This window comes from Hibiscus syriacus, unplaced genomic scaffold (genome assembly GCF_006381635.1).
Source record: "Hibiscus syriacus cultivar Baekdansim isolate YM2019G1 unplaced genomic scaffold, ASM638163v2 tig00110318_pilon, whole genome shotgun sequence".
Classification (NCBI taxonomy): Eukaryota; Viridiplantae; Streptophyta; class Magnoliopsida; order Malvales; family Malvaceae; genus Hibiscus; species Hibiscus syriacus.
The window spans coordinates 1,116,793-1,128,855 of NW_024062677.1; the positions used below are offsets into that span (position 1 = coordinate 1,116,793).

Consider the following 12,063-nt stretch of genomic DNA (forward strand, 5'->3'; position numbering starts at 1 on the left):
TCGTTTCTTAGATAAATTTAAATTCTTATAAGCATCTTTAGCTCTGCAATCTTTTGATTTAATTGATCTAACTTCATTTTGGTATCATAGAAGTTATAATCTTTCTCCTCCAATATAAATCGAAGAGAAACTCATCCAGATTTAAAATTATATTTTATATTAAATGTGAGTTAAAGGATCGATCAAAACATGACCATCATAGTCAAAGGGAACACAATCATCTTTTCTAACCGCCACATCAAATTGTTGTGACCCAATTAATGGAAGTTAACGGCTTAGTGACCGTTTTGTTGCTTCTTCAAAAATATTAATGATTAGTTTACAACTTTTCAAACTTTAGTGGTGAAAGAATAAATTTAATCAAACTTCAATGAATATTTTTGTAGTTTGCCCTCAAAAAAGGTTCGATTGACATAGTCATAGACACTAACAGGTCGTGTATTAAAAAAGTCGTTCTATCAACTTTGGTCCGAACCTCCACCACCCGATCTTCCTTATCTCCATTTTCTTTTTCTTTTGCTTTATTTTCAACCCAACAAATATACAACATTAAGTAATTTCTGTAGTTGCGAACAATCTCTTTTAGGAGTTCTCGAACGGAATGGGAAAAACATTCTTCAGGAATTCTTGAAGCCGATCTATTTCTTGGAATTGGGGACTCTTCATCGAGGTTAAGATTTCAAAATCATTTTATAGACTTTAGGGTTTTGTTGCTTGAATTCCCTCGAAAATTTTACCTGTGATTTTGTTTTTACTTTCAGGAACGAAAATTTTATTTTATTCTTAAATATCACCAGTAATTAACATTGTATATATTTTTTTATTGCTCTGGAAAAAAATTAGAAAGATATTTGGATACCTAATAATGAAAGCAAGCATAAAAGCAAATTATTTCTATTTAAAACATAATTCTACCGTGGCCTTTTGGTTCATAGTTGTCTTTTTCTTTTTCTGTATTTTTTTTCCAATTAGAGATCATATACGATAAATTATACTTAAGGATGGGAAAGTGTCAAAAATATTCAGCTATAAGAGTTTCAGTTTCAGTTGCTTTTGGTTAGAGAGCTGAAAGTTTTGATAATGCTGAGGCTAGGTAGTGTATTCTTTACTGGATAGCAATTACTTGAATTTTAGAATGGCTTGCCAGTGTTATGCTCTGGCCTAGTGGTGAAAGCTGAGAGAAAGATAATGGAATCTTAAACGTCCTTCCCTTGCCAAGGAAGGTTACCTTGTACTAGTCAATCAACCAAATTGATGTTCGGTTGTAAAGATTTGGTTATGGTGTAAACGAACATGTTCAACTTCAATCATGGTTGTACTGTGTCCCCGAGTGTGTAATAACTTGCCTTTTCATTTTGTTAGAACCAAATTGAGGCCGCAAATGATGTACACCATCACACTTGTATTGCACGTTGCATCTTTACAAGAAATGCCCTTCTTTTATGTATACATTTATTCTTTTTGGTTTCCGTGGGAAAAAGGGATATTTTTAACAAAAAACTTTGTTTTCCCGAGCTTCATACCAGTAGTAGAAACTTAAGATGGGGAGGGAAGTATTACTGAAACGAACTTTGTCCAATGTTTTTCTTATTTTGGAGAATAAAAATTGATAGTGACAAGGAAAATTTGGATTGGACATATTTGTGATCAATGTTTTCTCTTTGGCTCTTTTCAGAATTTCATGGATTCGAATAACTGGAGGCCTACTCCTCCCAGTGGTGAAAACACTATGGATGGTGGTGAATGGAGATCCACATTGCAGCCTGACTCACGTCAAAGAATTGTCAACAAGATGTAAGTGAATTTTACAATATTATTATCTGTTAAATATACTTGTTGTTAAGTTGCCGAGACCCTATGGCTTGTGTGCGGTGAGAAAAATTAGCATCAATAAAACCATGTTTTCTACTCAAAAGGGCTTTGTTTAGTAAATACATCGCTTCAGAATTAAAGCTTTCTCTTACCTATAGCTTGAGGTCTATGTGGCCACATATCTTTAACTTGATGTGTCTAAGCTATTTGGTCCAGGTCTAACTGTATCTTTTATACTTTGTATCACTATATAACTGAATTATGTAATTGAATGAAGACACATTTTTCTTTAAATCTTTGTATCCTTGTAAAATTCGGGTTGGTTAGTTCATTGAAGTGCTATTTTATATGGACTGCAGTTCTTATCTATTTCCACTGTCTGAATTGTGCCCATTTATTAAATAACTTATTGCTTTAACACTAATGACCTTTCCTTTCTACGACATTCACTGAACAATGACAATTATGATATGTGGTCTGTTTGAATGTTGCTGATATATGATGGTTATGATGGCCACTTTATTTATATTGGAAAATGTTTTGTTAAGTTAAAGTGCTATGGATTTAGGATATTTATATGAAGGCTGTCCTGAGTTCGATGGGGAAATTTTTTGTTGGTCATATTATAGGTTTGTTAATTTTGTATTTGATTTTATATTCTTTTACTAACTTGATTGATATCATCCTTAGCATTCATTTATTTACCAATTAAGGATTCCTACATATATCATATTTATTTTTCAATACCTTACACGATGCTTTGTGCACATAGAATGGATACGTTGAAGAGGCACCTTCCATTTTCTGGCCAAGAAGGTTTAAATGAACTCAGGAAAATTGCTGAGAGATTTGAGGAAAAGATTTTTACAGCTGCAAGCAGCCAGGTAATCATAGGATGTCAGCATTCCATTATGTGCTTGGGTGCATTTTTCTTACCAGTATTTAGGTTGATTGCATTACGCCTATGCATTTGTGTTAATTTTTTTCCTGATTCACATGCATTTACATGCATGCACCCAGGCTCCTTGTGATTTGTGTTGGAAGTAAATAAGAAAGAAATCTAGGAGTAAAGAGAGTGGAAAAACTAAAGATGCAAAATGCTAACTCAATATTAAGCACGATTAATTTAAATATTTAAGAATCTTGTATTTGAATAGCAAAGGAACTTGTTTAATGCTGTTATGGATTTCTGTACTCAGTCTGATTATCTAAGGAGAATATCGTTGAAGATGCTTACAATGGAGACCAAGTCTCAGAATACCATGCCCAACACTGGGAATAGTAGCAAACCTCCTGATCCAGGTAATGGGAGGAAAAAGCAATTTGCTTGGATGTACTGTAGTAGTAGGGTACTTTCTGTATACTTGTCCTTCCTGTAATCCTATTCTTTTACATGCAGAGTTGTTTAACATTCAACATGCATTTACATTTGCTGTAGTAGTCTAGTTAGTATTTTAATGAACATTTCCTTTTGTACCTTTGTCCCCTTATTCAATGGTAGCTGCAGTAATATTTAAACTAATGGGGTAAGTTCTGTTTTGGAGAGACGAGAGGTTTATAAGTGATTTGTCTTTTTGTTCCAGTTTTTTTTTATTATATGATTTTTCATATTCTTCAATTCCATTCCTGTGGTTCTTCCCAACTTTTCTGAATTAAAAAAAAAATATTGGGTAGGTTCTCAGGGCATGCAAAACCAAGTTCACAGTCAGGGGCAATCTGTTCCTATACCATTACAAAGTAATCAATCTCAAGCACGTCAACAACTGTTACCCCAGAGTGTTCCAAATAACATGGCATCTGCTGGAGTTCAGAGTTCTGCTGGTTTACAATCTGGAATGCCTCCTGTCTCTGGTCTATCCCAGAATCCTATATCCAGTGTTGTTGGGCAGAATTCCAACATGCAAAACATGTCAGGAATTTCACAGAACTCAATGGGGCAAGGAATGCCTTCCAATATTTTTGCTAATCAGCAGAGGCAAATGCAAGGAAGGCAACAGGTGCTTCCTCAACAGCAGCAGCAGCAGCAGCAGCTATATCACCAGCAGCTACAACAACAACTTATGAAGCAAAAGATTCAACAGGGGAATCTCCAACCCTCGCTCATGCAGTCTCACATGCAGCAACAGCAGCAGCAAAACCTATTACCACCTACTCAGTTGCAATCTTCCCAGCAATCCGGTATGCAACAATCAGCCATGCAATCAACTCCTCTTCCTGGTCTTCAACAGAACCAGCAACAGTCGACACAGTCCATGCTTCAGCAGCATCAACAGTCGGTCCTTAGACAGCAGCAGCAGCCACAACAGACCACCAATTCTGGTATTCATCAACAACAAACTCCAATGACACAGCAGTCAATGATACCTCAGCAGCAACAACAACAGCCTCTGCAACAGCAGCAGCCACAAATGATGAGGCAACAGACAAATGCTGCAAATATACAACAGAACCAGTTAATTGGACAACAAAACACCATTGCAGACATGCAGCAGCAGCGACTACTAGGTCAGTCTAGTAATCTTCCAAACCTGCAGCAACAACAGCAGCAGTTAATGGCTCAACAAAACAACCTTTCAAATATACACCAGCAACAGTTGGGTTCTCAGAGTAATATTTCAGGATTACAGCAACAGCAATCTAATCAGCAATCTTTACACATGCTATCCCAGCATAAGGTTCCACTCCAACAAGCCCAGCAGACTGCACCTAATTTGTTACCAACTCAAGGACAAACATCCCAGCAGCCACAGCAGCAACTGATGTCTCAGATGCAACAACAGTTGGGTTTGCAACAACAGCCCAATCAAGTACAACAAAATATGCAGCAGAGACTTCAAGCATCGGGCCAAACACCAAATTCCTTGCTTCAAGCACAAAACTTGATTGATCAGCAAAAGCAGTTGTATGAGTCACAGAGAGCTGTTCCAGAGACATCATCGAGTATGTTTTTGAATCTTTGCTGTTGCATACTGTTGATCTTTGCTTTGTTTCTTTCTGATAGCGAGTGTTATTTAACTAATCTGTGCGATTTTTTTTATCTTCATATGTTCATGTCCAGAATGTTTAATGGTTTCTTCAAATGCCTTTAAGTTGTACCCATGGTGGGTCTATTAGCTGCATTATGATCCCTGGTTTTCTCCTTCTAAGCTATGTTTACCTTAATTTTCTATGAGAATTGATCGTATTCTACTCAAAAATACCTTTCTTCCATAAGCTATATATTCCATATTCTTTTTCACATGCAACAAAATCATGAATCTTTGTGTATAATAATTTTTCTTTCATTTAAATTATGTTTTCCTTATTCTTCTTGCTCCAAAAACTTTCCATTTTTTCATATGTGCATTGTTTATATTTCTCTTTTTAGCATCTTTAGATTCCACAGCTCAAACAGGACAGGCAAATGGGGGTGATTGGCAAGAAGAGGTCTATCAAAAGGTAAAGATTATCTTGACATATTCTCCTAAGAAGGCTTTGAAGTGTAGTAAAGTTGTGCTGGGAGAGTACTAGAGTATGCTGGGATGTGTTTATGTTGAGACGCATCTTTTTACAGGAAGTCAGGAACTATAGATCAGAAGAATTAGAACTGAAAAGGAAAGTCGGGAAAAGAAAATTCTGACATTTCGTGAGTGACTTATTAGTTTGTTAATAAGAACTTGGTTGTTCTTCAAAGAAAGAAAATAAAACTTACAAAAACCCTTCAGCTCCTTTGAAAGATCCATTAAAATTGGTAAGCAAGAAAACTAAGGTCCAAGTATTTAGAGAGGACTTTCATGCTTGACCACTGCATAAGACCTTGCAAGCTGGATTCCAAAGTAATAATCATTTATTGATACCTTGTTTTCTTTGGTTATCAACTAAAATCAGTGCTGGCTTGTCAGAAAATGGAAAAATCTTTGTACTTTTCTAATAGACATCTAGATGAATTGATTGGTTTAGTTGTTGGCTAACCATTCCTTTACTGATTTTATGTTGCAGATCAAGGCCATGAAAGAGACATACTTACCAGAATTAAATGAGATGCACCAGAAAATTGCTGCCAAGTTGCTACAGGTAGGTTTATCCTTTTACTTAATCAATCTTCAAAGAGTGGTAGAACCCATCTGTACAAACCTCTGCCACCCTGTATCTCTAAATAGACTATAGAGAGGACTTCTCTATTACCCATTAGAAAGATCTTTTGATCACATGCCACTTTCAGATTGCGACTTGAATCCCTTGTCCATGGGTACTGTTTAATCAGTTGCACTTTGCTTATCTGATGTAATATTGGTTTATAATCTTCCTGACATCAGTTAAAACATTTCTATGCATTCTATTTTTCAGCATGATTCTCTTCCACAGCAGCTAAAGTCCGAGCAACTTGACAGGTTGAAAAAATTCAAGTCAATGTTAGAGCATCTTTTACATTTCTTAACATTTTCCAAAGCCAATATAGTACCAGCTTACAAGGATAAGTTGAGTTCGTATGAGAAACAGATAATAAATCTTATAAATACCAATAGGCCAAGAAAACCTGTCTCAGCAATGCAGCAAGGACAGCTTCCTCCACCTCATATGCATTCCATGCAGCAGCCTCAACCTCAAATTAATCAAACACAATCTCATGAGAACCAAATGAACCTGCAGTTGCAGTCAATAAATTTACAAGGTTCTATGCCAACAATGCAGCCGAACAACATGACAAGCATGCAGCATAATTCCTTGTCTACTTTACCTGGGGCTTCTACAGCACAGCAGACCATGTTAAACTCACTGCAACCAGGTTCCAATTTGGATCCAGGACAAGGTAATGCTCTAGGCTCAATGCAGCAGGTTGCAACAGGACCTTTGCAACAGAATCCTGTGTGTACCTCTCAACAGGCAAATATTAGTAATTTGTCATCACAAAGTGGGTTAAGTGTCCTGCAGCAGAACATGAATCCTCTCCAATCAAATTCCAGCATGCTTCAGAACCAGCATATGAAACAACAGCAGGAACATCAAATTTTGCAGTCACAAAAGTACAAACAACAGTTACAACAGCGGCAGATGCAGCAACAATATCTGCAGCAGAAGCATCAGCTAATGCAACAGCAGCAGTTGCACCAACAAGCAAAGCCACAGCTGCCCACTCAATTGCAGTCACACCAGATGCCACAGCTGCATCAGATGAATGATGCAAATGATATGAGGCAGGGGATCAGTGTTAAGCCAGGGGTTTTCCAACAGCACCTCCCAGCAGGCCAGCGTCAACCTTATAACCATCAACAGTTGAAACCAGGTGCTCAATATCCTATTTCTTCACCTCAGCTCCTTCAAGCTGCATCTCCTCAGATGTCTCAGCATTCTTCCCCACAGATTGATCAGCAGAGCCTGGTAACATCCATCTCAAAAACTGGAACCCCTTTACAATCTGGAAACTCACCTTTTGTTGTTCCTTCACCTTCAACTCCCTTGGCTCCATCACCTATGCCTGGGGAATCCGAAAAACCGGTTCCAGGCACTTATTCTCTCTCAAATGCTGTAAATGTTGGACTTCAACAAGGAACTGGTGTTCAAACGGGCTCTCAATCCCTTGCAATTGGCACTCCAGGGATATCAGCTTCACCTCTACTTGCGGAGTTCACAGGTGCCGATGGAACACGCGTTAATGCTTTGACAGCTGTTTCTAGCAAGTCAAGCATTACAGAGCAGCCTCTTGAACGTTTAATGAAGGCGGTTAGTGAAGCTCAGTTGACACTTCATCCTTCTCTTTTGTGCTTAGTATTTTTCCCTTTCCAAAATTTTCATCTTTTAAAGATATTGCATTTATTTGATTTTTACTACATTATAATTTCAGGTGAAATCCATGTCACCTTCTGCTCTGTGTGCTTCTGTAAGTGATATTGGATCAGTTGTCAGCATGACTGACAGGATAGCAGGGTCTGCACCAGGTAATGGGTCTAGAGCTGCAGTTGGTGAGGATCTGGTTGCTATGACGAAGTGTCGCCTACAAGCAAGAAATTTCTTCACTCAAGATGGAATGAGTGGGACGAAGAAAATGAAGCGCAACACTAGTGCCATGCCGCTAAATGCGGTATCTTCTGTAGTCAGCATAAATGATAGTTTCAAACAGTTAACTGGTTCAGAGACATCCGACTTGGAGTCAACAGCAACATCTACTGTCAAGAGGTCAAGAATTGAGGTACTATGTACTATATATGTATGCTGTATTGAATATCCATCTTTTCTCTTGGAATGTTTCGAAGTTATGTTCTGTTGTCTGTTTAAAAAAGTGTTACCTCTTTGTTTATATTTTATCAACTATTACCTTTGGATTAGAAGCTATTAAATTTGGATTAGAAGCTATTAAATTATTAAATATCAATTTGATGAAAATCTTTGAAGTTTAATTTCAATAACCTTAAAGTCAAGTTTGTGATGCTTAGTTACTATATACTATACATGTATGGTGTATTAAATTTCCATCTGTTCACATTGGAATGTTTCAAAGTAATGCTCTATTGTTTGTTTGAAACGTGCTACCTCTTACTTTGTTCATGTTTTCTCAAATATTTTCTCAATTTGATAAACATCTTGAAAATTTAATTTCAATAACCTTAAAGTCTAGTTTGTTAAACTCTGTGCTGGTAAAAAGCAAGTATTCTATTTGAAATGAAAGAGGTTGTTGAACTTTATTGCTGCTGATATGCAATTATTTTGCAAAGTACTTGTATCAGATCCATCATGTATTTACTATTTTACTTTCTTGGCTCATTTCACTTGTTAACAATTATTGCGAGCTCTATTTAAAAAGAAAGAAGTTGAACTTTGTTGCTGTTGACATGCAGAATTTTTTTTTTTTTTTGCAAAGCACTTTTATCAGATCCGTCATGTATTTACTTTGTTGCATCATTTCACTTATTAGCTCAATTGGCTCATTTCACTTGCACATTTCATGCTTGTTGACTATTATGTGTACCATTACATTTCCGGTTTTTATAGCGTCCTGCTTTGTTTAAATCCTTCATTGCACCTGGGAAATGAAACCTTAACTTGAGGAAACAATTATTGACTCATGCATGAGAATAGGTCAATAGTGTCAATGCTGATCTTGAGCAGGAAAACATTGATTCTGTTCTTAAGGAATGAGTTTATTCGAGGTGAACGTTGTTGAAATTTAAGGAGATTGTTCACTGATTCTATAAGAAAAAGATGTACCTATTATTGTAAATGCTTTAACAAATGTTAGTTGCAAATGAGTTTGCATACATGAATCCTAATTATTTGGCACGAGTCATAGTTGTCTTTATTACATATAAGCATTTGATGAAGGTGTGGATAAAATGCAAAAACATAGGTAAAGTAAAAGATTTGTTGACCTTTTATTACTTTCTGGAATCATGTGGTTCTCAGGTATTATTTCCTTTTTCCCTTCTGTGTCCTCTATTCTGTTTATAGGCTAGGTGTACCCTTAACACCATCTTTCCTTTCTTGGACTGTGTGTAATTCCTATAAGCATCAATTATCAAACATAGTTAATAAGCTTCAAATTTTGGTTTGTGAAGCCTGTAATGAATCTAACAGTCTCATTTGTAATTCTTGAACCTTATCAGCTAAATTCCAAGGTGCAGTTTGACCTTTGTTTTATAATATCTGAAGTGATTGAAAATTAAAGCTATGATTTCTATCAAGAATCCACTAAATTTCCACAGGGGTGAACTGAATATAGGCAATAAAATTTTTTCCGACTGCTGTTATAGTATACTTTTGATGTTTTGTGACTGTGTCGAATAGAACCCTGGCATTGTTGGTTTTCACATTTAGCAATTGATGTATAATTGGGTACTTTCTAAGTTAGCAATGTGCGGTTGGCTTTATGCTGTTAGAAATATAAAATTTTATGGGACCTATTACAGGCTAATCATGCCCTTTTGGAAGAAATAAGGGAAATAAATCAACAACTTATAGACACAGTGGTTGATACCAGTGATGAAGATGTTGATTCTGGTGCAGTAGCAGCAACTGCTGAAGGGGGTTCAGGAACAATTGTCAAGTGCTCTTTCAGTGCTGTGGCTCTCAGTTCAAACTTGAAATCAATGTACATGTCAGCGCAAATGGTAAATTTCAGACCATGGAAAGAAATTGATGTATTAGTGATAAGTACTATGATCTCTTTGCATGATCTGTTCTTTGTTACTATGCAGTCACCAATTCAGCCCTTGCGTTTGCTTGTCCCCACAAATTATCCAAATTGTTCCCCAATCCTATTGGACAAGTTTCCAGTTGAAGCCAGGTAAGTAAACATTGCATTTGAATCCCAACCGTCACTTTCTATTCTTCATCTTAGATCGGCATTCTTTTTGGCAGATTATTAGCATTTGGCTTAGGGTTATGTTCCTTCAATAATTTTTGGTCACATATTTCTGTTTGACAGTAAGGAGCATGAAGACCTTTCCGTAAAAGCAAAGTCTAGGTTTAGCATTTCGTTGCGAACCCTTTCACAGCCTATGTCACTAGGTGAGATTGCAAGGACTTGGGATGCTTGTGCCAGAGCCGTAATTTCTGAGCATGCACAACAGAGCGGTGGAGGCAGCTTTAGCTCAAAATATGGGACTTGGGAGAACTGCTCAATGGCTGCATAGACATCTTTACCATCTCAAATCAAAGTGTAAATTGGCGATAACTTGCGACAATTGCTTTCCTCAGGAGCGAATAAGCAGTTTGAGGATGCATATCTTGATAATCAAGTCCACTCATGGAAGCAGCCTCTGCTGATGTTTTGTGTCAACTTGATAAAACTCCCGAGGTTTGCTTCAGTAAATTATGCCAATATATAATTATTATTGTTTCTTGCAAGGGTCTAAACATGCAACATTTTGGTCAACTGTGCTACCACTTCCTGTTTTATGAATTGTGTTTTGTGTATTTGTAGTATTTCTAGGCTTCTCGTGCTTTTCTGGAATTGTGCTGTAAATTCTGTCTTCAATCTGTCAGGTCGGTTTTGATGATCAAAGCAAAATTCTAGTTATGATTAATTACCAATAAGAGATTTGTTGTAATCTTTGGCAATACTGTAACTAATGCGGAGTTATTCGGAAACATCTTTATTAAAAAAAAAAAAACCAGAGATATCAAATTAAAATAAAGAAAGAATGAAACAAGCATTTCCTTGTTGATTTTTAGGCTTATTTATTCTATTACAAGTTTGGGTCTTAAGTAAACATAGTGGTTCCATGGGTTGGGTCAAAGCCTTAGATTTAAATGTAATTAAGCATTTCTTCAAAAAGAAAAAAACAATGAACATATGGTGATACCGAGATCGTACCAGTCTTGGCAAGAGTACTCGAAAACAACCTCCTCCTTAGGGCAGTAAACGAGTGAGTTTGAGTATTACTGAACTCGATTCGAAAACTCTAAAAAGAAGTTTGACTTGGTGTTGAAATTGTTTTTCTTTAAAAAACATCGCAAATTTAATTTTTAATTAGGTGTGTTTTTAAAAAATCTTGTCTTGATTAATTTGGTATTTCCTTTTAAAGCAAAAAAAAAATCTATTCGAGGAGTTGCCGTCAATCTTTGATAGGGTGTGATTGGGCACCCAAAATGTTGTCATTTTAATAAGATTTAATTTTAAAAATTATTAAAACAACGTTTTAAGGTTTGTGTACTAAAAAATTGAGTTTGGGAGTCAATTACGCGTGGGGAAGGATTAATACCTCCACAACGCCCTAAATCGGTACCTAATCGATTAATTAATTGTCTTTGCAATGAAATCTACAAGTTCGAGTTTAATTTAATTCAATATTCCTTCAAATAATATTCTTTGAATTTTAGGACGAAAAAACAATATTTAATTATTTTCTATCGAGAAGAAATGACATCTCATGCCTTAAAGCAGTCAATCCTTACTCCAATTTAAATAAAGAAATATTACAACTCCATTCTAAAATTCATTATTGATTTAAATGCACAAATGATAATAAAATAAAGTAAATTAAATTAGAAATTACCAATCCTATTAAAAAGAAGAAGGATATTCGATTATTTAAAGATGTCGAGATCAGACATTTTATAAGTTATAACAATATTTTTTCGAAGAATTTAAATAGATGAACATCTCTTTTTCTTGTTCCTAAATTTCAGGTGCGGTCAAATTTTAAGGTTTCACTTAATAGGATACACTTTCATTTTAAAATTGTCGAAAGTAACTTTCTCATACGTTAACAACCACTCTACGACGACCTTAAGATGAAAGGGTATTACCCTTAGTCCAATTATTTGGATCAAGTC

At 36.0% G+C, this 12,063-nt stretch overlaps 1 protein-coding gene across 2 annotated transcripts; it reads left to right on the plus strand.

Moving 5' to 3' along the window:
• The first annotated feature begins 480 nt into the window (after window positions 1-480).
• LOC120117075 (mediator of RNA polymerase II transcription subunit 15a-like) lies at window positions 481-10,869 on the plus strand. Of its 2 annotated transcripts, XM_039137414.1 has the most exons (12): window positions 481-670; window positions 1,676-1,794; window positions 2,585-2,696; window positions 3,012-3,114; window positions 3,487-4,752; window positions 5,180-5,250; window positions 5,791-5,865; window positions 6,139-7,512; window positions 7,634-7,978; window positions 9,693-9,893; window positions 9,981-10,069; window positions 10,211-10,869. In XM_039137414.1, exons 2-12 carry the CDS (start codon window positions 1,682-1,684, stop codon window positions 10,416-10,418), a joined length of 3,957 nt encoding a protein of 1,318 aa, XP_038993345.1. In that variant the 5' UTR covers window positions 481-670; window positions 1,676-1,681; the 3' UTR covers window positions 10,419-10,869. The 2 variants fall into 2 exon arrangements, with proteins under 2 accessions (XP_038993345.1, XP_038993346.1); XM_039137415.1 differs by lacking the exons at window positions 481-670; window positions 1,676-1,794; window positions 2,585-2,696 and adding an exon at window positions 3,212-3,231 and having other exon boundaries at window positions 3,013-3,114.
• The last annotated feature ends 1,194 nt before the right edge of the window (window positions 10,870-12,063 follow it).